Consider the following 27,267-nt stretch of genomic DNA (forward strand, 5'->3'; position numbering starts at 1 on the left):
TTGATGGGTCATTGTTTTACAAAGAAATATTATGTGGATGACACAGTGTAATCTAAGTTAAGATAAGATAAGCCTTCATTGTCACCATAGGAGAAATTTGTCTTGGGCGTTCAAGAAAACACAAGTAGGCAGACTACCTGGACCGCATTATTGTTGATGCCTTATAACTCTGTCATCTATCTGGTGCAAATGCCCCCATGATCTCCATGAAAAAAGTCAAACTTCAGTTCAGAAGGGTCCCAACATAAGCGACGGCAAGCTGACATCCTAAACTGGAGTGTACAATAAAAAACAGGCAATGGTGGTGAGAGGAGCTGAGTATCTGCCAGCTAGATGTCTGTACAGAAAAAAGAAAATCAATCTTTTAGCAGCAAGCTGGAGACTGTCAGACACACCTAAACTATGTGAAAAGAGCATTGTACTGGCTTGAAACCAGTAGATAACCAAAGAAGATAGGTGAAGGAAAGGATAAGGTGACTGAGAAGATCTAGATGAACAAGGATAGAGAAGTGGGGTAACGTGCTGGGAGCGACCAAAGAACGCTTTCATACACTTTGTAATTTGGCAGAGAAATCAGCAACAGGATGAGTTCACTGAGTTCATCAACTGTAACCTCTCATCACTTGTAACATAATTAAAGGTAGCTTCATGACCTCAATAAGGAAATGAAATACAAAAGAGTGCACAGATGTGCTTATTACACAAATGACAAATGTTTGACTTTATGTCTTCAGGCCATTTCACAGATTGAGATGACCTAACATCCCTGAAGCAAGCTAACATTATTCACAGATTTGTAGGAATTCCCTATACTGTAGTTATAAGCTGAGTTAAAGCTTTAGTGCATAACTTTTTGATATTAACGGACGTCCATTATGTTCAAGCCTTTGCCAAATGAGTTGCTACAAAGCTAATAAAAAAAAACTCTGTGTAATTTATATGGCTATGTTCAGAAACTGGTGTCATCCAGCAACGTTTGCACGCAGAAACTCGAGTGAAGATACAGACCTCTTTATGTTTTTTTAATTCTCTGTGTCTTCCTTGGCTACTAGCAACTGCGTGGAGGGGAAGGCTTTTCTCCTGTGAACGCACCAACAGTTTTGTTCTCATTACTTAGAATTCCTCATGGGGGCGACAGAAACTAAGCACTATAGCTTTAAAGCTAAGAGGAAACAACAGCAAGAAAAGGAATGCAAGACATGCACAGGAATAATAGAAGAGACATTCACTTTCCTGGAAAACCCGCCCCTGATATCTTTCACAAAAAGTTAGAGAAGGCCTTCTTGTCCATGATGGCTTAAATATCTTGCCCCTGGACCTTCACCGAAAAGTCAAGTCTTGAGTCTTGACTGAATGAACTTTCTATCTCAATACAGTCATTGTCATTGCTGGTGAGAGATTACACACTAAGGAAAGTGTTTTGAATGGAAACTACAATGAAGGTCAAAGTGGATTCACTGAACAGATTTTCACATTTAGAATAAACCATTAAGCAATGCTGGGAGCAGAACAACCCTTTTTTTTGTCCAACACCACATAGTAGATCAGAAACTTCAATAAAATTCCTTGTAAAATCCTTCTTATCAATACTCATCTACTGTCAAAACCAACCTGAGGCAACAACGCAGCATGCGTCACATCCTATTTCTCCTCCGTATTGACTGGATTATGATGACACAAACAGTGTTGGACTCAAGTAGCTACAAGATCTGGACTTTCCCTGTGACAGAGGATACACACCCTCATGCACAAGAAACAGGCTTTTTTTGGGTGACAGATAGCGGCTTGACATTAGTAGTATTAGTAGAATATGACTCTGCTACTTCGTGAAGTGAATCAGCAGAACCTTTTTAGGCACTGAAGTATGTTGAGACAAATCCAGCTGAATTCAGTTATGTCTTTGGCTACTGTGAAGCATATCCAAAACCCATTTTTGTTTTCTTTCTGAAGGCCCACATCAAGTTTGAAAAAGCATTACGGCTTTGTTAAATAATAATCAATCAACAGTAGGGGGGGGGAGTAGGTAGCTTCTTGTGGGAAGAGTGCACGAAAGGTCCCAAAAGTGTCTTCTATTTAACTAATATGCAACTTTCAGCAGCAAAAAACACCTGTCTTGCACTTTATTTACACTGTAAACCAGAATTAGTTGATTTTTACTAGAAATCTGCATGGAAACCCGGCAACTTTCACTCGTAGAAAATCAAATGAAGAGCCATGTTTTTTTAATCCTCCCTGGCTACTAGCAACTGTGTGGAGGAGGGGTGGGGATGGTGCATGATCATGTCTTATTACTTAGAATTCCTCTTGGGGGAGACAGAAACTATGCACTATAGCTTTAAACATGCAATAAAATAAATACAAAACATTAGGCTATTTAGGCAATTAAAGTGACGCTATGAAGTTTGGCCATTTCTTTGATTTTCGCTTGCAGGTTTCTCTATAAGAGCTCCCCCCTACAGCTTTGGAATAGGAAGAACTATGTATTCAATGCATTTGCTCCAAATTAACAGAAAGGACAACACACAGATAACATTGAAATTTCCCAATTTACTGTATAGCGTGATAAGTTTCACTCAGCAAAAAGAGTAACTAATTACCAACCTGTGTATATATATCTTGAAGCGTCTCTTCACTTCCCAGAGCCCATCAGAATGTGTAGAACAAAAATGTGAACTTGTATGTTGACATTTTCACTCAAAGAACATAGTCACACACTCGTGTTCGTAAATCAGCCCCTCATGAACCTTGCAGTTGTGGCCATGTCTTTTTTTTTAATCATCCTGATCTTTTTGTTGGTTGCTTGTATCACCCCAGTAATGTGCCACCACATATTTTTGTCAGCTCAAATCCAAGGAAATGATAGACTTGGTTGAAATGTGTTATAACAACAGTGGCAAAAAATTCATGAGTACATTTTGCATTACAAGTTTGTGGCTGTCATTGTATTTATGTAAACATTAATCTGTTTCTGTCACTGTAAATTCAGAACACGTGTGTGAATATGTTACACAAGTGTGTACAAGTGAAAGTTTTAAAATACATGTTCAATTTTTTGTTCTACAAGTTTGCACATGGTATTCTACAAATGCTCACATCAATGCTACAAGCTCTTGCATCTTGCACCACATTAACGCCGAAGGAAAAGCAAGACACCATTTTCTTTGGAATATAACAATTAAATTTCCAGGTGTGTAAACCAGATTTACCATGAGCTTTTCTCACAGTATTCCCTATGACATAATTCTGGAAACATGGCTCACTCATACAGTGCAGTGCATGCCTGGACTCAGGTAATGAGCTTGTTGCACACACATTAACTTTCTGCTGAGTTTTAAGCAGGAAAATACTGGTGACTAAAGAACAGAAAGGCTCCAAAGAGGGGACAGAACTCAATGTAAATAATACAGAACACAGTGTATATATAAAGTATACATACGGTGATGTCATGAGGTCATTGTTAATTTGTTTCCAGAACATTGAGTCCAGACTGAAGGTGTTGCTCCCAGACGATGTTGGAGCTGCTCTAATGGATGGGGTTGTCCTTTGCCATTTAGCTAATCACATTTGTCCTCGGTCTGTCGCCAGCATCCACGTGCCGTCTCCCGCAGTGGTAAGCACACTGAAAATCCTAAAAAGCTTCTTTTTATTTCAAAAACAATTAACACTTGGTAAGGTCTGAAGAAGAAAGTAAGAATAAATTAGAGTTATTATGTACTGACATGACCTACATATCCTTGTGTGTACTGCTTTTAAAGTCTAACATGATTGATGTCCTGTCTTCCAGCCAAAACTTAGCATGGCTAAATGCCGTAGGAATGTGGAGAACTTTTTGGATGCCTGTAAAAAGCTGGGTGTCACACAGGTAAAGCTATCATTATATTGTGTGTATGCATCTCATAGCCAATGGGAATCAAAAGAACATATATATATATATATATATATATATATATATACATATATATATATATATATATATATTTTACAGTATATATACTAATACACACACACATACATTTAGTACATATCCTAAAATTATCAATTCAAGTTGAGCAATGTATATATTTTGAATATTGGACAAATCTGCTTTTGAGAACCCTACAACACAAAAAAACAACATAACAATATATTTGTAATGGTTTTCAGACTATTACATTGGGATTCTATTTCACAATCAGGTATTCAGTTACATAGAATATTCAAATCCGTACCGCCATATTTTTTTTCCACAAACCTCCCAGACAAATGATTTAAAACCACTGCTACAAAACTCTAAAGAAATAAAAGAAATTGTATTTTTTTGTTTGTTTTGAGCGTACTGATTCCTGACAAAGTGATAATGTCAAATCATTATTATAGGAAATTAAGCAGTGTGCTGTTACTGTGAAGAAAGTCTCATAAATGTCCTTCAGTCAGCCACAATTATCTGTGATGATATAATATTATAGATCAATATTTTAAAACCTCAGCACATTAAACCAAAACTATTGGCATGGTTAAAAACCACTAGAGGTAAGAATGTTTTTTGGGGTGAATTTGATGAAAACTATAAATACTGAGGGAGGAGAGAAACTATGTAAGCCACACCTGTCTGTTCTGCTGAGTGTAAATTACAAAAGACGCCTCTCTGCTACCTCAGGACAAGCTGTGTCTGCCCCATCACATCCTAGAAGAGCGTGGTTTGGTGAAGGTGGGTGTGACGGTCCAGGCTCTGCTGGATCTGCCTGATTCAAAGCCAACACAACTGTCAGCTGTTTGACACAGGCCTGAATGCTGCATCCAACCTGCAGTCATCCAGCCAACCCCTTTCCCCAGCCCGAACCCACACCCCATCGCCAGGGACCAGGGAGCCCCTTCGGGCAAGGACCCAGTGGCTTGTAGGTGTTTGGGAGTCTGCTTCTGCCTGACTGAAACAGGAGACGGGAGGGGAAAATCCCTCTGTCTCTTTATATGATGTCAGCCGCCTCCCCATTTTCTGTCCATCGCATTTTCACTTGTATCCTGTTCCTAGTTACTGGGGTCATCCTGTATGTGTGTGGACTAGCAATGTGTGTGTTTCCTGAGCTGTACAGCACAGACTTGCTAAGGAGAGACATAAAAGACAGTTGGTCTGCATAAAGACCTGTATGTCCGTGTCAACATGCTCAGTGATTATTGAGCCTGTAAGTGCCGGTACTGACAGCATTTCCATGCTGGTGTTTGGAGACATTGGCAGTGAGGAGATGAAAGACACAATTCTTATTCTTTCACCAAAGAGACTTAAGCTGCACGCTGGTCTCGTAGCCACAAATCAGACTTTAAGGGGTTCTTACACTCTTGAGTTTCTCCTCTGTAATTTGTAGTGTTTTTTTTTTTTTATATCATGTACCTACTAGTACTGCTAGTTCAGCAGCCACACCTAAGTTATACTTCAAGTTTTGTTTACATATTTGAGCAATCACATCTCCACTGCTTTTTGAAGCTGAAAACAAGGCGTGCCTCTGAAAAGTGCGGCATCTTCGATTGGATTTGATGTTTTTCTGGAAGTCACGCTTCAGTAGACCTCCTGACTTTTTTCCCTTAAACTTTGAAGTCGGTTCAACATATTCGAACTTCTGTACAAATCCAAAGTAAAAAAAAAAAATCTGCTCGACATTTGACCACTGTGAGAACATGCTTGGCTGTGGCCAAAAGCACGACGGTCCTGTTTTGTAGCCTTTTTATTTAATTCTACATGTAAGGTTTCTGTTTTTGAAAGCTATCCTGTATTGCAACTTTTCTAAAGCTTTTTCTACTTTCGTTCTAGTCATTGCCAATTACCACTTCCCATATATGTGGAGCACAAAGCAGTTAGGATTTTTATTACCTTGCATAACCTCAGATGAAACATGTTAATAATGTATGTGTTTGTGGGTGGAGGGGTCTGAGTTAAGGGCCTCTGGATCAGAAAGGGGCAGTCACTCCTGCAAACCTTCCACACGCACACTTTTGCCAGCCTATTGTGCAGTATGCGGTGTCTGATACAATTCATTATTTCAGGGGAATTAAATTATTAATATATTTATTAATTTGTTTTATATTTATGTGTTTTTGCCCTGTGCTTCCTTACCCTGACTACTCAATTACTCAAACAGCTGGAAGTGTAGCTATACTGTTCCTCTGTGTGCATTATTAGCAGTAGTGACATCAGTCACACTTGTATTTTAAATTGGTTGTACGTGAGAATTACTCAATATGGGAGTTAAATACAAATGTGCTCCCATCATTTGTCAGTAGAGCTGACAGCAGTGTTGGCAGCAGTAAAGGTACCTGCATAAGAGTCTTTTTATGTTGCTGACCTTTATCAAGAACTGATCATGTTCACAAAGGCTTTATTAAAGGAATAGGAATATCTGCCTAGGAAATTGTCTAGTCTTAATCTGCAGTGCTATTTGTGCTTGTTGTGAATAGGCTGGCCACAAGAAGTAATTAAGTTGTTCTTTTTTTGTTGGCTCACAGTTACTCACAACATGTTAACTGGCAACATAGGATTCCATTCACTACACTAAGCCAACTAGCAGCTGCACTGCCGGTGTTGCACTGGACAAGAACTATACATGCACTGAGACAAAAATGTGTTGGCCCAACTATCTACAGCTAGGGGAGACCGTGATAAGCCCTATTTCAACAAACCGTGGCGTATTGCTTTAACTGAAAATTTCTGCAGGGCAATATCAATCTTGTCAGATAATTTGCATGTTAGTTCAGGCAACTGTGGTGCACCCTTCAGTTTTTTAAAGGTGCCCTGCCACACAAAACCGTTTTTACTTGCTTTTTTTCCCTGCAAATATGTTAGGTCCATATGTGTTTGTGTTATGTTGTTAAAGTGAAAATTAACTGCTACCTCCTTTGTGTTAAATAGTAACAAGAACTGGCACAAAACAAGCTGAGTCTTCCTCCAGTCTTTCTATACCACACTAGAATGGCTTGAAACAAGGTAACCAAGGCATATTTTCCACAAATGATTTTACAGGGTCCATAGTAGAACTTTAGACATTACCACAAAGTAATGAAATACATGTGGCAGGTCAGCTTTAATGATAATTCTATTAGAAATTCAAGTGAAGTTGAATATCAATATATGTCAATAGCAGAAGTCAACTTAAACTTTGACTTTGAATTAATTATAAGTAAGTATGGCGATGATGCTGGCCAAAGGATTGTTATTTCTGTGTTTTAAGGGTTATTTTACAGTTTAGTTGTGTGAATATTTGCCTGTGGACCTGTGAAGTTCAAATACAAATACAAATTCAAATACAAATACAAATTCAAAAATCTTTGAATTCAAATGTAGAGTTTGTCTCTCCTGCCCCCTCCCCCCCCAGACTCAAAGTTTACGTTGGTTACCAGACTGAGACCGGAGCAGTCACAACAATGTTGCTAGATGCTTGTCTCACATAGCCAGACACTACTTCACATCACAGCGGAGTAGCAATATGAGAGTTAAAGATTCTACAACCTTGCCGTCCTTTTCCACCCGACTGAAATACACACTTTAGTGGCTTGCAGCTATTACGGCAATGGCAAAAGTAAATACACACTGCTAACTCATGGTCCTCTCTTCCCAATTTACAGCCCCCTCTCTTGGCTTAAAATGACTCACCGCTATTGGCAACAGCCGTGGACCCCTTGCCTGGTCCTCCTGTAACGTTAGCAGTTAGCAGGGTTAGCATGGCGGCGTTAGGCACAACCCGTCAGGATCATTTTACTGGCTGTGTCTCAATTGTTTTTGCGAGTATGTAAACAACTCAGGTACTAGCTATATAATTCAATGTGAGTACGCAAATGTTGAAATGATAAAAAAAGCCTGTCCCTAGTAGTCGTGATAAATTAACCTGAAGCTAATGCTTACTTGTTCAGGAGGAATTAAGCTAACTCTGCGTTCTTTTGGGCTCTAATCTGTCTCAATCTTTGTTACGTCTCATGTCAGCCAACTGTTATAAATATGCTTTTTTTTAGGTTGGGTAGAATCTATCTCCGTTGATCCCGTTTGTTTGTTTGCTCCTTTCATGGTTGTACTAACGTTACAGCCTTAGCGGGCTGGGTTTACGTTTTTACAGGTATATCTTGTAACCTGGCCAGGCTGTCAAACTAAGCAGTTAGTAACAACACACAGGCCAAAACATACACTGACATTCTGTCTCAGAACGGAAATTACAAAAGGAGAAAATACTGGCATAAGCATTGTTGTCAGAAAAGATTGTCTTTCAACTTGGCATGTTTCCTTAATATTTGATGATGAATTGGGGTCATTTTTGACTTATTACAGCAAATATATTACATATTGAACCTTTAATGCCACTTCAACACCTTGAAAGTCCACAAATACCATCATGTTAGAACAGCATTGTTACATCTAAAACGTTACATATTGTGCCTTAAAGAAGGGGTATTTTTTGATTTTTCTGCAGGCTTATGTAATTGCACTGTTACGTTTTTAAAATGCACCTGTGGTTATTTCTTTTTTGGAAAAATCCACGATTTATAGTTTTCATATAGGAGGCTTTTAGATTTTGTGTAACAAAAGCATCTTTTCTACTGATTGGCTTCAACTCTGATTGGCTGGGAGAATAATTGTAGAATGGAGATCAATGGTCAATGTTAAATAACTCCATACACTACAGTGCAAATACAACCAACATGTGAGAGAGAGAGAGTTACCTAAGGAAATTTCAGCAAATCTGGCAAGCATGAGTCAGCTTTTCCCTGTTATTGCTCAGATTTCAGGCATTGAATGCTGTTCCTGAGAACCTCCTTTGGGCTGTGTTGACTAACTTCTTACATTCATTTTCCAAGGACGAGATACCACTGAGTTACAAAACAAAACAGGGCTTTTAGTTTATCAGGCCTTTGACAATGAAATATGCAGAGTCTCATGTCTTTCCCTAATCTCCCTCAATTCCAGTGTACTAAAAACAATCGCCAGTTGGGAAATAACCTTGTCCATTACACTATTTCCTGCTGCTGCTGGCACATGCTCAGCATATATTAACCAAACAAGCAGCATTTAAAGGATGGACACATATCTATAAAGTGTGCATATTTATCACCATGTAAAATGTTCACTTGAAACAAACAAATGTCAAATGAACTCTGAAATTGTAGCATATAGCGCTGTGTTAGCATCACAGCAGGTGGCGGTCTGCATCTGAACAAGTGTCAGCAAAAGTATTATCACTGAAGGTAGCATTGTCACTTCTCAACAAGTTTCCGTGTCTGTAAGTACAGCCTTTGAGACAATGAAGAAAAAGAACTGGTGTGTAACCTACCTCAGGTTTGCCGTGTCAAATATTGGCGGATTAGATTCAAATACTTTTCTGATTGAAAGTTAAAACTGTTCGCGGATGCCTAAAAACATATTTTAAGATTTAAGATAACAATGTCTGGCCAGGACTTACTGTATTTACTGCTGTCTGATATTTTAGCACACATATTTGGTTATTTTCCAATTGACTCACAGTTACTTTGTGTTTTAGAGGAAGGGGACAGAATGGTCAAAAGAAGTGACGTTAGGATTGAATTTTCATCATTCTGGCACTAAGTCAATTGAAGCACAAAAAGGAAAGGTTATACTGTAGTTTGACCATCGTATATGCTTATTGCTGTTTTTCAATGGAAATGAAGTGGATTTTAATATATACTGTATGTGAATTGGATGGCAAAAATGGCTTGATATTCTCTCTCTCCTGAGGAAAATGGCTAAACCATCTGACTGTTAAAGTCAGACTAAAGCTACTTTATTATCTTTTTTAAACGTAAAGTTATTTTTCCACAAGGTTTGGTAAACGTTTTTTTTCTTAGTAATTATGACATCACCAGCTGTCGTTGAAAATGCTAGGTGTGACTCATTCCTGGTGTATTATCTTTTGTTATAACCATGGTACCACACCTGGCAGGCCTGGACATGACATATCGCCTACAAGTATTCATATAAATATTGTGCAGCTTTGTGTCCTTTTTAATCCCTGAACAAAGACGAGCGAAATCACGCATGTGTTGAACTGGTATTGCACTATATATTTAATCTTTTTCAGCTCCAGCGTGCATGTACCAGCCTGTTTGTGAATTAAATAAGGGATAAAAGCTTACGGCAATTGCAAAATATAAAAAGGGTTTAAATGGGTCACAAAACTCAGGTGTTGCTCCTTTCAGCTCTCTCGAGAACCGCTCATCCGACCACTCGAAAACTTCACACTCAACACTCTGCTTTCTTGGGTCCTGAGCAGGGCCTGAAGTTAACTTTTTTGACGACCAGCCATATTTTGACGACCAGCCATTGTGGCGGGTGGATTTAAAAATCCACCTGCCACAGTGACTTTTTACCAGCCATTTCTTTTTTTGCCACATAAAGTGAAAAACAGGAATAACACGAACGTTCCAAAAAAGCAGTTGCATCCTCTCCAACGGCGCTGCTTTCATAGACGTCAGTGCCTTGACCGCAGCGGTCTCCTCCGGAAGCACAGTCTTTGATAGTTTACCACTAATTGTGTCGAGGTGGCTTTTTGAAGATTCGTGGTCCTTAATGGCTTCTAAATTTAAATTTTTCAGTCTTGATTACAGAAGGATTTGACTTTGCTTTCTCTGAGCCATGCACACAACAGTCTCTGTAGTACATTTGTTGTGTACTGCTCTCATAAATCAGCCCATCACAAAACTTGCCGTTAGCGTCGATTGTCCATTTTGTATTTGTCTTCTTTTACTTTTCTTTGACTCATGCTCATCTTTTTGTCAGTCGTTCGTTTCAGCTGGCATCTTTACCCCAATAATGTGCCGCCACATTTTAAGCAAAAATCCAACAAAATGGCAGACTTCCTTGAAATGTCAAAGAACAACAGTTGCAAAAAAGCCTAATGAATCAGGAAATTCTCATTGGCTATCTGCCATTGTGGCAGGTAGATTGACAGTGTTACGCGCCAATTACTAAATTCACCCAAATTTGGTGGGTGGTCGGGTGTTAATTTCAGGCCCTGGTCCTAAGAAATTAACATGCCATGACTTAGTTGCGCTCCCCAGCAATGCTAGAATAGCCTACACGCATCATTTGCTAACAGCTAGCTAATTGGGAATTTGTATTGGCGAGAACAAAAGCATTTATTCGTAAAAGTTACATAGCTGATGCTAAACGTCTATGGTCTCATATTCTTCATCTGTTCTTGAATGTACTCTAGCGAGTTAATAGGGGTTCCCTCTCAATACACCACACAGAGCGTGCATGGAGAACTATGGGCACCACTTGTGCCCATAGTTCTCCCATTTTTATAACGCCAATGCAATGTCAATAGTTGTTTCCTTCAGTTCTTTGTTAGTTTAGACCCTAAAAGGTGAGCTGACTCATCTGTCAGCTAACAAAAGAAAAACTAACTTTGAATCATCTAACTAAATGTTGTCAAATATCACACTGATGCCTTTTCCTGGTTTTTACCTCCATAACACTCTCACACTAGCCCTTTCATTGTTTTACTGTAAATCAACCAAGTGCCAAATCCTGAATCCTGAAGGCAACTTGTCAACTTCAGTGTCTGAGCAAAAGCATAACCATGGCCAATGTCAACACTAGAAAGATATTTACGAATTGACCTCACAGCATCGAGTAGGAGTTGTGTTAAGAGCATTCAGATGGTTTGAGGTATGATTTTCAAACTGAATATGAAATATTACATACAGTGTGACTGTATGTTTAGCAGCGGTTGCTAAGTCTTTGTTTGAAGCACATGTTCACATTATTTCATTCTAAAGTCACATGCCCATATGTCCATTGACACAGTTGTATGGTGGCTGTTATTCCTCCTGTTCATACTGGCGGTCATCATACATCTTTAAAACAAAGTTTAGCCAAAGTAAATGTGAGGCTTCAGCAGTCTTTTTTTTGAGTGAAATGTCCACATTGTGTTTCAAAAACAGTGTTTCTTTTTTGACAAAGAGAGGGAATAAGGTGCTAAAAATACTGTAACTTCGAGATGCTACCCACTTCGATTGTGAAACTGTAAACCAGACTAATTAACAAATTTTGTGGAAGGTATTTGATGGGGCATGAAAGTGTGTTTCTGAGGAAGAGCAAATGACAGAATGTTTTTTTTTTTTTGGTTTTATGTGACACTCCCTTTAACAAAACATAATGAACATTCTGAAATTTCTGCAGCATGGAGAACTCAAATTGTTTTGCACAATTGCACTACATGTGTAAATGTACTTGATCTGTGTCAAAACTGCCAGATTTTAGCTTGTTATGATTTAACACGTGTCATGTCATCCAAAGAAAACAAAGTGAGTCCTGTCTGAACACTACACTGCCAAGAAAATTCTAACGTATGTGTATAAACCTTTTGTATTTTAAAATAAGTCAACTGCATGCATGAATGCCAAGTGGCTTAAGCTGAACCTCTGTACATATCATCTGTATAAACTCCAGGGATTTCTTAAAAAAATAAATAAAGTCAAAATTCTTTGCAGCTCAGTCTGTCTTGTTTTTACATCTCAGGCTCTGCCAATTAGAGCACCTTGCTTAATGTCAGCTGATGACACCGTGATTTACTGTGGAAACACATCATCTCAGATAACTGTATTCGAACACAAGCAGCAGCAGGATGACAGGCTAAACATATCGTTTTGTCGCCTACTGTGCTATTAGATTGATGAGACCAGGTGATCTCATGACTGACATGATGGTGACCCCAGACAGCACAGTAAACAGATGAGTGAGCGTACGTTATCAGGTTGAAGTGCAAGATAAAACTAATTGTTCCTTCTCAGGCTACAAAATTAACTTTGGCAAATTGGAGGCCGTGCCATTAGGGAGTCTTGCTGGTCGACCCTCACCTACCAGCTGCTCTTTTAAAAGGTCCCCCACAGTCTGCATCTACCTTTGGGATAAAAGTTTCACCAAACCTGACCGAGCTATGGAGGCTTAAAGTCTCTTCAGTAAACTAAAAGGAAGAAGATTAAGACAGATGGCGTGATCTCCCCTTATCCTTATTGGGCGCATTACTGGATCTCATATCCCCTACAAATACCACCTTTATGGATCTGCGAGAAGGTTGCTCTTGCTATAGAAAGAACACTCTAGATGTATATGGCATGGCAAGACAGCCATAAAAACCAAACAAACAAAAAACAATTCAATTGCCCCTCTGTGGGAGCTCGGGAAATTCCCGGGAATCTGTCTACCAACAAAAGACTGCAGACAGTTATCCGTGTGCAGGTTTATGATTTCATTTCTGATGATACTGTCTGCAGGGGCAAGGAAGAAAAAATGCATTGTGAGCAGCTGTTATATTGTTGGATTTTATAACATGGTCGGGTCAATTCTGATTGGCTCCAGGGTGCTCATAAAAAAGTAACGTAGGACACCTACTAAGGAGTCCGGTGAAACTGACTGTTCTGACTGAATGTGCTACAAAATGTAGGTCAAATATAAATCATAATGTATTTGCTGACTGCATATAGAATTAAGTATCTCGTAACCAAATAAATGTAGTGGAGTAAAAATGCCTTATCACTATGTGCCTACTTAATTACAGTAGGCTACTTGAGTAAATGTAGTTATTTTCAACACTAAACTCGATGTTTCAGAAGGAGGAAAGTGAGCTTTGTGCATTTCATCCATAGACGGATTCAGATCCTATACTGGGATGCAGTATAGCCTGACCTCCTTAACAGAGACCCACTTCCTCCTAAACTTTAGCCCATGAGGAGACTTTAAATCTTGAGCTCAAGTTCAAGTAAAACTACTCATCTACCATAGCAGCGATCCAGGTTTGTCAGCTCTCTGGCAGTGCCATCACCTGGCAGGTGTCGCCTTGTTCAAATGACACATGTAGGTTATTGGCCTTGTAGGCTTTACTGTTTCCATGACAACAGAGACATTGACCACAGCACAACAGATAACCTATCTTTTGAACAATCCGACCTTGTTATGAGGGGCTTTCCAAATTGAGGTAGTCTCAATATGAAAAACGTAGAAGAAATCTAACACCACCATAAAAACATAAACTTTTGTGGTTTCAAGTTCTGTAATCTGTTGCATCACCAAGTCTAGTCTAGTCTATTCCAGTGTTAACACGGCGCTGTGGAGTCTGGCAACGCGAGACTAGCCTACTGACCGCAGCACATATAGTGTGTCAGTTAATGTTACCTACACAGTTAACACATTATGACTCTAAGATATCCATGTCATCATTTGAGCCACCAATAGGCTACAAAAGCCATTCATGTGCCTTATGGTGGTGATTATATCTTGTCCCCACCTTTTTGTCTTCCGCTATTACAGCACTTGTAGTTATACCGATAGAACGAGACAGACGAGACCATTGTATGTGACTTTAGGTTTGTAGCACACCCACACTGTAAACTCTGCCTGAAACTGCCTCAGAGGGGAGCGCTCTGTTACATTCACGTAAGTTCATTCGTCTCTCAAGTCTGACAGCTTTGGTTTTTTTTTGCAATATTATGCTTAATATTATACATTTTGGTTTTGTATTACAGGGGAAAGTATGTAGCCTTTGTGTAATGGTTGTATTTTGTTTTCATATCTTGAAACAATTATTGTTATGTTAAATATATTAGATGGTAGAATGAATAGAGAGATCACTCAGTGAATTGTTACCCATTTTCAATCTCTTTTGCCGTTTTTACAATTTCTTGGATGTGCATTTATTTCTTCAGACTTGGTTATAACAAGGGTGAACATATAGCCTCCTGATGGCCAGTAAATCCCGGCTGACTCATCCAGCGACATTGATGCTGCTCTTACTGTCCTGGAGGGAGAGCATGCATTGCAATGGGCTTAAAGGTTGGTAATTGTTAAGTATGAATTATACGTCGCATGCAACTCTAGGCCTACTTGTTCATTTTTAGGCTAATTCCTATTATTTTTTTTAAAGAGGCAAACCGAAATACGTGAAAACCAGACAAAATAGTATGACATGCATTTAATGTCCGCGCGCAATGAATGAATAGTTTTGCAGAGGCAGGGAGTTGTTGTCAGTATGGGTGCGACTTTTTCCAAACGTTTCCAAAACGAGGTGTACATTGCCAGAGTGTGGGCGTCTAAATGGAGATCAACAATAACAGTCATAGCCTACTTAAAAAAGGCTTTGTATTTTTAATAGAGAATCACACAACACTGTAAATACATGTCTTTTTTTTTTAACTTGCAGTGGATCCCCCTGAGGACCTTGTGATATTAGACCCTGGTCATCTTGGACATCTGGAGATTACATGGAGCCCCCCTGCCAGCTTGATTAATATGACAGAGTGCCCAATACTGTACCAGCTGGAGTACTACAACACATACAGGGACAGTTGGACTGTAAGTGCTCACCATTTTATTCAAAACTTACATAGAAGCACTTAACTTGGCCAACCTCCTGCCAGAAGTGAGTATTATGGTTTACATAATCAGCTATGTTATGAGGCAACTAATGGAGGCAATTCATTATGAGATTCAGACTTAACAGCTGTGCCTTTTGATTGGGATCTTGTGTGGCTACCAGAGTAAACACTATGATAACTCATCTTTTTAACTGATCATTTTAATGAAGAACAATAATAATGTATGGGTCATGCGTGTAAAGCTTAAGAAATTAGCCTTTTTTTTAAATTCAGATTGGGTAGACTTGCAGACATCGTTCTTGCAGTTGTTGTTTTTTTTTTTCTCCCTCATTCCCGTATTTCCTCTCTTTGTCTTGGAGTGAAACATTTGATCGCAAGGAAGGATTTTGGAAAAGGTGCACTGTGCCTTATTCTGTGTGTGTAGTGTACTTTCCTGTATGTTGTCATCTGGACTAAGGTTTTAAACTTTTGTTTGGCTGTTTAATTAAAAAAATTTGATCACAAAACAAAACATTAGGTGGACAAACAGGCCCTATAAAGGACCATAAGATGCAGTAGGCTAGTTAAGAATTACGTGTTTAAGTCACTGTAGAAGCCCTGCTAAGCATACAGTCCTGATTAAATATGTAAATCTATGTGAAACAAGGATGTGTGTGAAAGAAAATCGGTTTACGTATCTTGATAAAAACATTATAATAACCTTAAACTTCAGATACCTGCCCCTTCATGTTACATGATCTGCTGCATCTCTTCTATTGTGGAACTTTACAGTGTTGAGCCTCGATTTAGATCATTTTTAGACCAGTTCTGTAGAAACTGTACCAGGTTTGTTCTTGTATGGCCTATATTATAGTTAGAGTTAAATAAAAACTTACAATTTAAATGGTGTACACTTGCATTACATTATAGTGGAAATCTGCTACAGATTGATTTAGTTCTGTAGTCATATCCTCGGGTAAGAAGCTACTTTTAAACATGTTTTAATGTGAGAACAGGTTCATCTGGCTTCAATTTCCCACAGCCCGAAGGTCGGAAGCTCTCCTCTCCGTTGGTCATTGCACCATGATGCTTGACCAAGAATGGATAAACCATAAAATAACTCTATGTAATGGTTAAGACAATGATTATTTGTGAGGGTGTGGCACAAACCAGTCTTGTTGTCACGTGTACTAAAGACATTTATTGTTGGCAGTAAAACAGTGCTTCGAAATGCTTGAATGCTTCAGGATATGAACTTCTCGAATCATCACCTATACTGACTCACAACAATAACCAACTTTGAATACAAGGAAAGCGCAGCGTCAAGTTACAATATGTCTCATATAATACAAGACTGGGAAGCACACCTTCTGTGTAAAGACAACTCGGTGTAATGTTTTAACACTGTAAACATACGTGTAAGCTGTAATTTTGAATAACAGGGTCGGTTGTTTTTGCATTGGCAGGCTATCAGGTCAAATAGGAGGACTTACAGTGCCCAGTTTGATCTGATGAAAGATGTTACAGTGAGAGTGTACACCTTGCTGAGTGGTCCCTGCACCAACGGCACAATGATTAAGAGCACAACCTACGCTGAACTGGTCCAAAAACCTCCCAGCACAGGTCAGTCCTTCTAGGCTTAATAGACGGTGGTAAAAAAAAACATCGTAAAGAGATACTTGGGAATTGTATGAATTGACATTGATTGGTTTTATTCCACTTTCTAACTCAAGGTGTTGTGGGTACCGCCGTTCAGGATTTTGTCTGTGTGTACCATAACATGAAGTATGTGGAGTGCAAATGGAGAAGAAGCCCAAAGATGCCGGCCAACTTACAGCAAAATCTATATTTCTGGTATGTCAAATGCCCATCAAAGGCATTTTAGTCACTTTAGCACTTCAGATAAATCCTACCAACTTTTTCTTCTAGTGCCATCATGGGGTTTCATATTAAATATCTCAACAACTTTGAATGGATTGTCACTCAATGTGGAACATATATATTGAAGATCCCCAGAGAATGAATCTGAATAACTTTAGTGATTCCTTGACTTTGATAACTTGTGTTATTTCAAGAGTTTTGTATATAATTTTCAATGTCAAGTTTTAATGCTACTGACCACCACAAAACAAAGGGAGTTGACCCCTGAAGAATTGAGGTGATGCAAACATCTTCAAACCTCACCAACAAAACAGTTTGGATAAATTGATAGTATAGTTCAATATATAATTTCAGTCTTGTTCCCCAGGCACAAGAAGCTAGAACAGGCAGAGGAGTGCCCAAAATACCTGATTTTGAACGGCGCCAGGAGTGGCTGCGACTTCACAGAGAACTCTCTCCCTAAGTTCATTGATATCAACTTCTGTGTTAATGGCACCTCTCCTGAAGGGCCCCTGGAACCATCATTCATCTCCCTGCAAATCCAAAACCACGGTACATGTTTGCCTTCTTGTGTAGCACAGACATCACATGCAAACTCACTGAGGGTATAGTGAAAACAGTGACTCAGATCATTACTCGCCCCACTTGGATCTAAGAAAAATCTGGATTTTGTTTTCCTCTCAGCGTCCTGTCACAAGCTATAATCAGTTGATCATTGTCGTTGTTAATGCAGTGAAGCCTGACGCCACAGAGAAGTTGCATCTGCAAACAGGTCCAGACGCGCAGCTGGAACTGCACTGGGAAGGCCCTGCTGGCATTCTTTCCGGACAGTGCCTAGAATGGGAGGTGGAGCACAGTCAAGAGGGACCAGATGGGAAAATGTCTTCGGTATGGTTTTCCTAATATTGTATGTCATTTGTTTTCTGTTAGCAAACAGTAAGGCATTCACTTACCAGACTATTTTACTCAGAAATATTGTAGCGCTGAAGGTGAATAGCTTTCCACATCCTTTGTTTGTTTTGAATGGGCTCATGCAAATGCAAGAGTGATGAAAGCATTGCGAGCCACCTGCAGAAAACAGATAAGGCTGCTGTGACAGTCAGTACGAGCCTACATTTTATCATTCAACATGAATGATGAGCTTCATTCTCATTTAATTTCTTCTTACCAAGAATGTTCCTAGAATTTCTGTAGAGAGATTAATGCCTTCCTTTCTTGGCTTGTCATTGACTTTAGTCCTTCTGAAATGATGTGTTCCCTTTCTTAAACTACTGAGTGCAATTATTAGACACATTATGTGTCGACGCCAAACTTGTCAGTGTTGATAAGAAAAGACTTTTAAAGGAGACAAAACTCTGGTGATATGTTGAATGTCTAAATATTGGATTGCCAGATAACTTGCCAGTTTAACAGACAGACCCTACCCGAAAGCAACAGGAGACATTTAAAATAATTAAAAAATTCAAAAGCAATGAAACACATTCTTGTTATTATTTGTCATGCAAACACCACAACACATGCATGCAACAGTAGAATTAAAATACGTCAACACAGGACACAGAAGACATTTATAAGCGTTTTTGCAGTGTATGTTGATACATTCTCATATATAGCCTGCTATTTTTTCACTGCACTTTCAGTCCCTTTCTTTTTAAAATGTAAAGTTTAAATTGACATAGAGGAACATGATCATTGTGTTTGTGATCAATCAAATAGTCAATGGCCTTCTAGCTCTATTCGGACATTATGATTAGACATTGGGGTGTGTGCTTTATCTCTCTTACTCTAACTTTTATTATATTTAAGTCCTTTCTCCACTTATTTTTGTGAATGACAGCAGCAGATTTCAGCCAAACAGATGAGCCTAACTCTGCCCTCTATCCGTGACAATGAGAGAAGCTGCGTCAGGGTGCGGTCAAGGTTGAATAAGTATTGTGCAGATAAGAGCTTTTGGAGTGAATGGAGCCGTCTGACCTGCCTGCCAGGTAATGATGTTTCAATTCATTACAACATTGCAGTAAAAACACTTTCTTCAGTTCACCGGAGCGTGATAAAAAGGGTTAATGTGACAAAGATTCATTCATACGCTCCCATACGCTTCATACGCTTTTTTACGAAATCATAACTTTATGTTCATGAGAGATTCTTTTTTTAACATGTTTAATCCTACGCTCCTGAATGATTAATACAAAGAGTTTCCAGTGGGTAAAGGAGTTACAAACTAAGCTGTGAAGCAGCCTTTTTTGTTCAACAAGTCCTCACGAGTCACACTAACTTTGTGGATTCCCCGCTCTAAGACCCTCATGTCTACATCCTGTAATACATTTAATTTTATATTATTTCTAATTGCTGTTTTATGATACTGCAAAACATAAATTGAATGTATAGGCTAAGGCATTGTTATATTTGAAATATATTTTATTATTCATATTTTAATGCCTGCTGTCATTACGTCAACTTTAATTTTTCAGTTTTTCAGAGTTTGCTTTGCTCCAGGAAGTCACACTATCTTTAAACCATTGGATGCCATTTACCACAGTGCCATTGTATTCATTATACAATGAGACAGCTATCAAACATTTCAAATCATGTCAAATCAAATGTTAAATTTTTTTAAACTTATAGCTTTGTTGTGATTCTGATCTGAACATTAGGCTCTAAATCCCATTCAGTCTCCTTTAAACTGCTGTTACATGAAAACGTTGAAAAATAATGTTAAGGCTAGGTTATTTTAATGTTTTTGTTATTAATAACATTAGCTTTAGCATCTTGTACTGCATGTGGTCCCACCATAGCGGCTGTCCCTTTCCAACTTACTGTATGTTGGTTCACCTCTGTCTTGGCTCTGTAACTACTGCTGTCAACTTAAAGGCGAACCACTTTGTCCCCCTATTCCGTCTTTCACACAGATGGCGAGGCCGCTTGAAGAGTCCTGTCTTGAACAGCCTGCGTGTAAGGGGCTTTAGTTGAGTTCAAAGGGAACAACCATGACATTGGGTCATTAAATTGGATAAGTTAAAAGTGGATCATCTCTAAACTGGGGAAGACTGGTTGCTGTTACTATGCACCATGCACCACTATAGTGAACTGCAAAAGAAACAAAAAAAGTTAGAAATACTTAATCCACTGGGGGACTTTGACGTTCTTCTTGTTGATATTTCTAATGATAGTTTGAACAATTTTTATTGTCTTGTTGTGATGTTCATATATAATATCATAGAATATATATTTGTTTGTAAAAATAATGATCTTGATTTCAATTAAAACGTTAAGTAAAATGCATAATACAAAATGCTGGAATACAGCTCTAACACAACAAAAATGGATCTTCTGCTTTGTTTGAACATTGTCTTCATCATACATTGTTGTAGATTTTAGTGGACTTGTCTTTGTTCTGATAGATGCTTTTTTGTTGTTGTTGAATGAATAAGTAAATACATATTAAATAAACCTTACCTCGTCTGTGTGTGTTTGCTTTTTGTTATAGAAACGAGAGAAGTGGCAAAGAAATCAGAACGGGACACGGTACCTGTCTATGTCTATATTGCTGTTGCCATTATCGCCATACTGGTGCTTTCCCTGTGTGTGGGGACAGTGCTCAAAGTGTGAGTAAACACACATTTACATTATAGTATACACGCAAGCACACACACACACACACACACACACACACACACACACACACACACACACACACACATAAGATGAGCTCACTCCAAACTGTGTTTCCATTGTAGGAAAAGATCAAGACAACTGAAGAAGCCGGACTCTACTCACCACATTGTTTGCCAGAAATTGAGTACTTACATTTGCGGAGGCCTACAAAGGCAAGAAAATCTGCACCTGTATCGCTCTCCAACAGCACCTCTGTCAGATTTTTAAAATCGTAACATTCTACCTGTCTAATTTTTCAGGGTCTCTGTTTGAAAATCCCACAATCAACTTATATTTTGAAACCACTGCTTAAGACAACACATTGCTTAAGACATGACATATTAGGCTTAAGGCTACAGAGGGTTATTTACCAACAGGGTAACATTTACAAACAGTATTATACTGCAGTAATACAATATATTGCATTGCACTTGCTTTTTTTAATTTACATTGTTATGCAAATGATGGAGTGTCCTGTTAACTAAAAATGTTTTGGCGTAAAGTATTACCCTTAACAATGGTTTATGGTTGTTTTTATACCTTTGCTACAATTCTTGCCAGCTTATTGGATTTTGATTTTATATTTTGTTTTGTTAAATTGTTTACTCTTTGCCACAACTCTTGCCAAATATTTAACAAATAACAAATACGTTATTGTTGTCTAAATTCAGTACACAAGGATAATACCTGTGAAATGGTTTTGTGTTAAGTCTTTATTACACACTTCCAGCCAATGAAGTTTTTCATCACCTACAGAATGTAAAATGCAACTGAGTGTTAAAAGAAAATGGTTAATAGAAAATAAATGAGTTAAATCAATTAAATTATAATTCAACATGACTGCAATGTTTTCGTAGCTGTAAAACATTATGTTCAAAATATGCCAAAAATGCCTTAATTACATCAAATATTTCCAAATTTACCAATTTTTCAAATGTTGTCATTCATTTTTAAGAGCTAAATGCATCTGTATCTGCATCTGTAATTTTAAGACATACAGATACCTGACCCTACATTTCTGTTCTTAATAACTAAGAAATAACAGTAATGAAGATTTTATAAACAACAGGTGCTGAAATGCAGAAAATGAATGCATCACATGAAGGTTTCATGTTATCATGTCCATTGGGACTGTATCAAGCTCTTACTATAGTTCATTTTGTTAATGGGGTCGATAATTTCAGCCATTGTATTTCTAAGTGAGACTTTGAACCTTCACATCCTTTAATACTCTGATTGTTGTACTGCCTTTTATGGAAAGATAATGCAAGATGGTGTTTCACAGAGTATTATGTTTAATCAGATTTTTTGATGCATTGTGAACTACTTCACCTCAGACTGTAATAGGTGATATTTTATATGTGTTCATGGGTTGTAGAAAGAAATAACTATCCACTGACTACAACAAAAAACTGTCGTATTTTGTAATCAGGCACAATGTTGGATTCACGTTGACAAGATGTTTAACAAGCCACTGAATACCTGCAGTGTTTTTTGTTTCATTTAATGGCCTATTCAAAATAAAGTGTACTGTTGAAGGCACTATGAGCTGTTTTGCCTGTTTACGAATATAACGTGGATATAGTGACTTAATGAGAGTGTATACCTCAGCTAACAATGTGTTGTTGAGGCGTTGATGATGAACCTGGGGAAATCCTCGCTTCGTTGAGACCGACCTCTCCTCAGAACTCCAAAAGAAAAAAAAACATTAATCTGAAGACTTATCAAAGTGAACGTTCATCACTAACATTTAAAACTGAGTATGGTCCATTGGATTGAATACCTACATATGCAACAAATTACATTTCTGAGGAGACAGAAATATAAATGTCAGTGTAATTTACTTCTAAAAATGAAAATGGTTGCGTAAAAATAAAGTATTTAGCATCTTCATAACCTTGTGTGTCATAACTGAAACAGCTGGAAATAATTTAAAATCCATTTGTTTAATCCTTTGTGTGTGCGTATTTGTACAAACAGGAACAATGATAACAATCACTGCTTCATTTTGCACATAGTTTTCTATCTTGTTGCATTTTCCCAGAACCAGAATTTTTCTATATTAAATTTAACACCAGTTAGGGAACAACAATCTGAAATGTGTTGATTTTCATCGATTTCCATATGTTTCCCTCATAGTTGTATCTGAATGAAATGATGTCCTGCTGGATATTAGGTTGTTCAAATCCTGGAAACGGTTGCTGTCATATAAAATGCACACAGTGTTCCTTTATTTCAAACAGTGAAGAGCCATATCTGCTTATTGGTTTCCATGTGCAACACCATCTTAGATTGGAATATTCTGCTTATATTTGAGATTTTGTATTAAATTATACATTCATTTGAATTATTGTTCATATGCAAATGAGAGTATTTTTTAACTGTGACATGCTTGCAAGTAGACAGAAAAAGCTGTGTAAGGGACAACCCGGGATGTTCAGCATGCTTTTTCCTATTTTATTTACATTTAAATGGCACAGTATATGCGTCATAAAATAATCTGTTATGATGTTTACCTACATAATTTATTAAGATAAGCTGCTCTTCAGTGATATATAATTATTAACAGGTGACACTTTATTTTTTCATAGTGCATGTGTCCCTCTGGTGTCTAGATGGTAGAGAGCACTCAACACGTTCATGAATGAAATGAGTGTTCCAGTATTTCGATTTTGTAATGGATTATCCTGTGATAGCCAAATTAAATGAGTGTGTTAAAATACATTTGAAGTAAATGGTACACTTTTCATATTTTTCATTCACCTGGGGGGGAACTTAGACAGCGCATTGTACTGGACCCCCATCATCTGCAGTAAAGTTCAACAGAGTAGGGGTGTGCAAAAAAATTGATTCACATTTGTATTAAGATTCTAACTCTAGAGATTCAAAATTGAGTCGTAGAATTCCCAAAAAATCAATTCATATTTATATATATATACCACATCATATACTTTGTATTGTTTTTTCAAATGAGAATTGTTTTTGAATCAAAAATAGATTTTGAATCGAACCTTGAGCCTTAAAATTGATATTGAATCGAATTGTGACCTTTTTCTGAATTGTGAACCACAACAACAGAAGATCTACTTTTTTAAAGAGACTTAGGTCATTTGGAGCCAGTAAGGAAATCCTCAATCTATTCTTCTGCTCCACCATTCAACGTGTCCTGCACTGCGGGGGTCCAGTATGGTTCAGTGGCCTCTCAGTCAAACTGAAAACCAGGTTACTACGGCTTCTGGGGATCTTCTCCGAGTTGGTGGGACACTTGGACTCGAAAATCATCATGGACCCTACTCAAGTTTTACATGAGGAGAACCAACTTCTGCCCTCTGCGAGGCGCTTTAGGGTTCCAAGTTGCAGGAAAAAAAACAGTACAAGCACTTCTTTAGCTCTCACTCCATAACACTGCTCAACCAACCAAAATGGAGCACAAGGAGGTGATTTGCTGCTGACTGTCGGAGCATTCAATGTGTAAACAGACCATAAAGTTGTATCTTATCTTATCATGTAACTTTTGCTGGAGATATTCTGGTATTTGTGATTCTAAATTTAGTCTCTATATTCTATATACTGAATATACTAGTATATGTATTTTTGTTTGCCTGAGGAAGACCAGAGTTAGTTTTAAACATCACAAATAAAAGACTCTCTGATTCAGTGTGCTAGTCCTTTTAATTGTATGTTCCTTGCCCTTAATTAACACACAGAATACACTATTGTGTTAGATCTCATGCTAAATATAGAATTTCCACTGCATGATGTTTTCTTTCATGTTGGGAAAGTAACCATCTGGCTCCAGGCTGACTGTTGTTTTTTTGTGTTTGATCCAACATTCATTGACATCCACAAGGTCAGTTAGGCAGCTGACTGCTTCCCAAAGCAAGTCGCTTTGCTCAGACCTGACTGTCCATGTGGATGTGTGTGTCAATGGAGATTGGTAAAAAGACAGAGATCTTATCTGATTAATAAGTAGAGAATGAATGACAGATTGAGCTAGATGAGATACTTGTCATGTTTGTGTCATGGTTGAATAAATGGCTCAAATAATTTGCTGTGTGGCTCAACAAAACAAAGCACCCTTACTGCATGACAAAACAGGAGATAATGGATGAAATGCAAGTGAATGATAAAGTACAGATGAGTTTTGCAACTGTTTTGACTGTAACAGGACATTCAGTGTATACATTGTTAACAGTAGTAGGACCCAGGGAACTCAGGGCAGTGTGACAGTGTAGGAGATGTGAGTAACTTTTTTCAGGTTAATATGTAATTTTGGTGGAGCCAAGCTTGATAGAGGATTGGTTGGAGGGTAATGTATAGCCCAGGTGTGACTTTTCAGTCCATTTGTCTGCCTCACCAGTCTGCTGATGTCCACTGCTGAGGATCACAGAAGGAGCTGGACAACTTAGGTTTGCATTTGTAATTGTAATTTGTAATCTTGGATGTTAAGTATATCTCTGTATAATTGTATCACTACAGCAATAATTTCTCTCCTCAGGCACCAAGATGTCAGAGCCCATCTTTGTCTCTGTCCCACGGGCTCAGTAACTGGAATCTGTCCCTGCAGGTGAAAGAGTGCAGGGCCTGGCTGGTTACTGTACCCGGGGGCTAGGCTACTCTCCAAAGGCAAAATCATCTTCACTACAAACAGCTTATTGTTTTTCAGATTTACAATTGAATGTGACTAAATGTCTTGTCTGTCCAAAAAGCTGTGGATTTTTTGGCTTTTGTTTTATTTCCTCTGCTCTACATACAGAAAGAATTGTGGGTCACTGTGGTGTGAAGCTGGCTGCCTTTTGATCACAAGGTTAGCAGTCCGATCCCTTGCTCTGCATGCTGAATACACTTAACCCCAAGTTGTTGTATAAAAAACAAAGTCAATGATTACAAATTTAACTTTGCAAAATGGCATCATTTATTAAGTGGTTGCTGGTGAGGTGTCAGATTGCATCCATTGAACAACTGCTCGGTGTGCCATCCTGTGAGGCAGCTGCCTCACTCTGACATCTCTCCGTACATAATGCATGTGTTTAATTCCTGTTTGTACATGTGCGCATTTGGGCCTGTGTGTGAATAATTATGTAAAACAACAGAGTCAAATAATTAAATTTCCCCTCGCAGGATTAATAAATATACTCGTCTTCTTGAGTTGTGCTAAACCTAGTAGTGGGAAAAGTTGTGGTCATGTTTGAAGTATGCAGAGATGAGAGCATGTAGTTGCAGAGGTGCAGATTTATACATATAAAAATGATTTTGTTTAAAGAATGCATTTATTAATAACTAAACGAATAATATAATGTTTATTAGTTAATTAGTTTAGCTCATTGTCATGCTTATCTTAGCAAAAGCAATAAACAAAAATGAAACAATTCATATGAAACATTTTCTCTCTCTTTTCCACCACTTCATTTTCATGGCACACAGAGCCATGATAAACACCTAAAAATCGGATTTTTGGATCAACATATTTTGGTTAAAGATGCCACAGGTTGACTATCACCCTTCATTTTAAAGAGAACTAAAGGCTTCAGTGCCACATCACCAGATGTAATGAAGTTTGACCACTAGGTGGAGGAAGACAGGGTTAATGGTGTGGGTGTGGTCAAATATGGTGCTCATGGTGGAGGAAAGAGCAAGTAAACAAAATAAAATCCCAGGGGACATGAGCAACTGGCACTTGAGTGAGTTAGGGTAAAACATGAACAATGGCTTTGGTAAAACTATTTTGTTTAAGTGCATATTGCTCTTTACTATACAGTGGCATGTAATGCAAGAAGAGCAGTAACTGCGTGGGTGGAGTGCTGAGAATGAAAACCTACTGGCATCTTGACCTTTGACCCTAAATACACACCAAACTAGCGAGTGAATAATTTAAAACCCTCGGCCAAATAAAAGAAGAGAAAACTCCCTGGGAACAAATTTTCATATTATGTGGAACAGGTGGTATATGATGGCTGCTTGTGCATCCTTAAAGGCTTAACATTTTATTATTATTTCAAATGCCCTGAGTCAATGTTCCACTTGTTCAAAGTGTACCCATTGTCAAAACATTTTCCACTTAGACTTCTCCGCTAATGTTTAACTCAAACCAACATGCTTATTGTGTGTGAAAGTAACATGATAACATCCATGTCCTGCTTTAGAAACTGCATGATGTGTGCCCTCTTCGCCAGCATGCCATGTAACCGCGTCACCTTTAACACGTGGGGCCCGTTTGAAAGATTCCCGAGAGGTCACTGCTATTATAAGACAACGACAGAGCTGGCACCTCGCTCACTCATTCTCACACAACACACCCAACACACCACATTACACTTTTTTTTTTTTTCACGGGAACCATGTATCAGGTTCCTATGGAGTTAGATTCCTGCCAAAAGGTTGTACACAAAAAAATGTGTTGCACACAAA

At 38.3% G+C, this 27,267-nt stretch overlaps 2 protein-coding genes and 2 long non-coding RNA genes across 4 annotated transcripts in view; 2 read left to right on the forward strand and 2 right to left on the reverse strand.

Moving 5' to 3' along the window:
- lrch2 (leucine-rich repeats and calponin homology (CH) domain containing 2) overlaps nt 1-6,561 on the forward strand; it is a 28,702-nt gene extending 22,141 nt beyond the window's left edge. The window contains exons 19-21 of the mRNA XM_034889701.1: nt 3,473-3,610; nt 3,785-3,862; nt 4,637-6,561. Coding sequence (XP_034745592.1) covers nt 3,473-3,610; nt 3,785-3,862; nt 4,637-4,756 — 336 coding nt within the window. The 3' untranslated portion in view covers nt 4,757-6,561. The remainder of the gene's footprint in view (nt 1-3,472; nt 3,611-3,784; nt 3,863-4,636) is intronic.
- Nucleotides 1,806-18,752, reverse strand: LOC117955300. The gene is made up of 3 exons (XR_004659007.1): nt 18,604-18,752; nt 6,929-6,932; nt 1,806-1,816 (listed from the first exon to the last, which is right to left on the reverse strand). It is a non-coding gene; the product is annotated as an uncharacterized LOC117955300 (long non-coding RNA).
- il13ra2 (interleukin 13 receptor, alpha 2) lies at nt 14,158-22,283 on the forward strand. The gene is given in 11 exon segments (XM_034889702.1): nt 14,158-14,407; nt 14,677-14,803; nt 15,171-15,322; nt 16,791-16,947; nt 17,058-17,178; nt 17,573-17,757; nt 17,939-18,093; nt 19,043-19,190; nt 20,693-20,810; nt 20,943-20,972; nt 20,974-22,283. Coding segments are annotated over 10 exon segments (1,188 nt in total). The 5' UTR covers nt 14,158-14,407; nt 14,677-14,712; the 3' UTR covers nt 21,005-22,283.
- LOC117955301 lies at nt 15,483-16,116 on the reverse strand. The gene is made up of 2 exons (XR_004659008.1): nt 15,873-16,116; nt 15,483-15,523 (listed from the first exon to the last, which is right to left on the reverse strand). It is a non-coding gene; the product is annotated as an uncharacterized LOC117955301 (long non-coding RNA).
- Nucleotides 22,284-27,267: the final 4,984 nt, after the last annotated feature.

Source organism: Etheostoma cragini, chromosome 13 (assembly GCF_013103735.1).
Source record: "Etheostoma cragini isolate CJK2018 chromosome 13, CSU_Ecrag_1.0, whole genome shotgun sequence".
In the NCBI taxonomy this organism is placed as follows: domain Eukaryota; kingdom Metazoa; phylum Chordata; class Actinopteri; order Perciformes; family Percidae; genus Etheostoma; species Etheostoma cragini.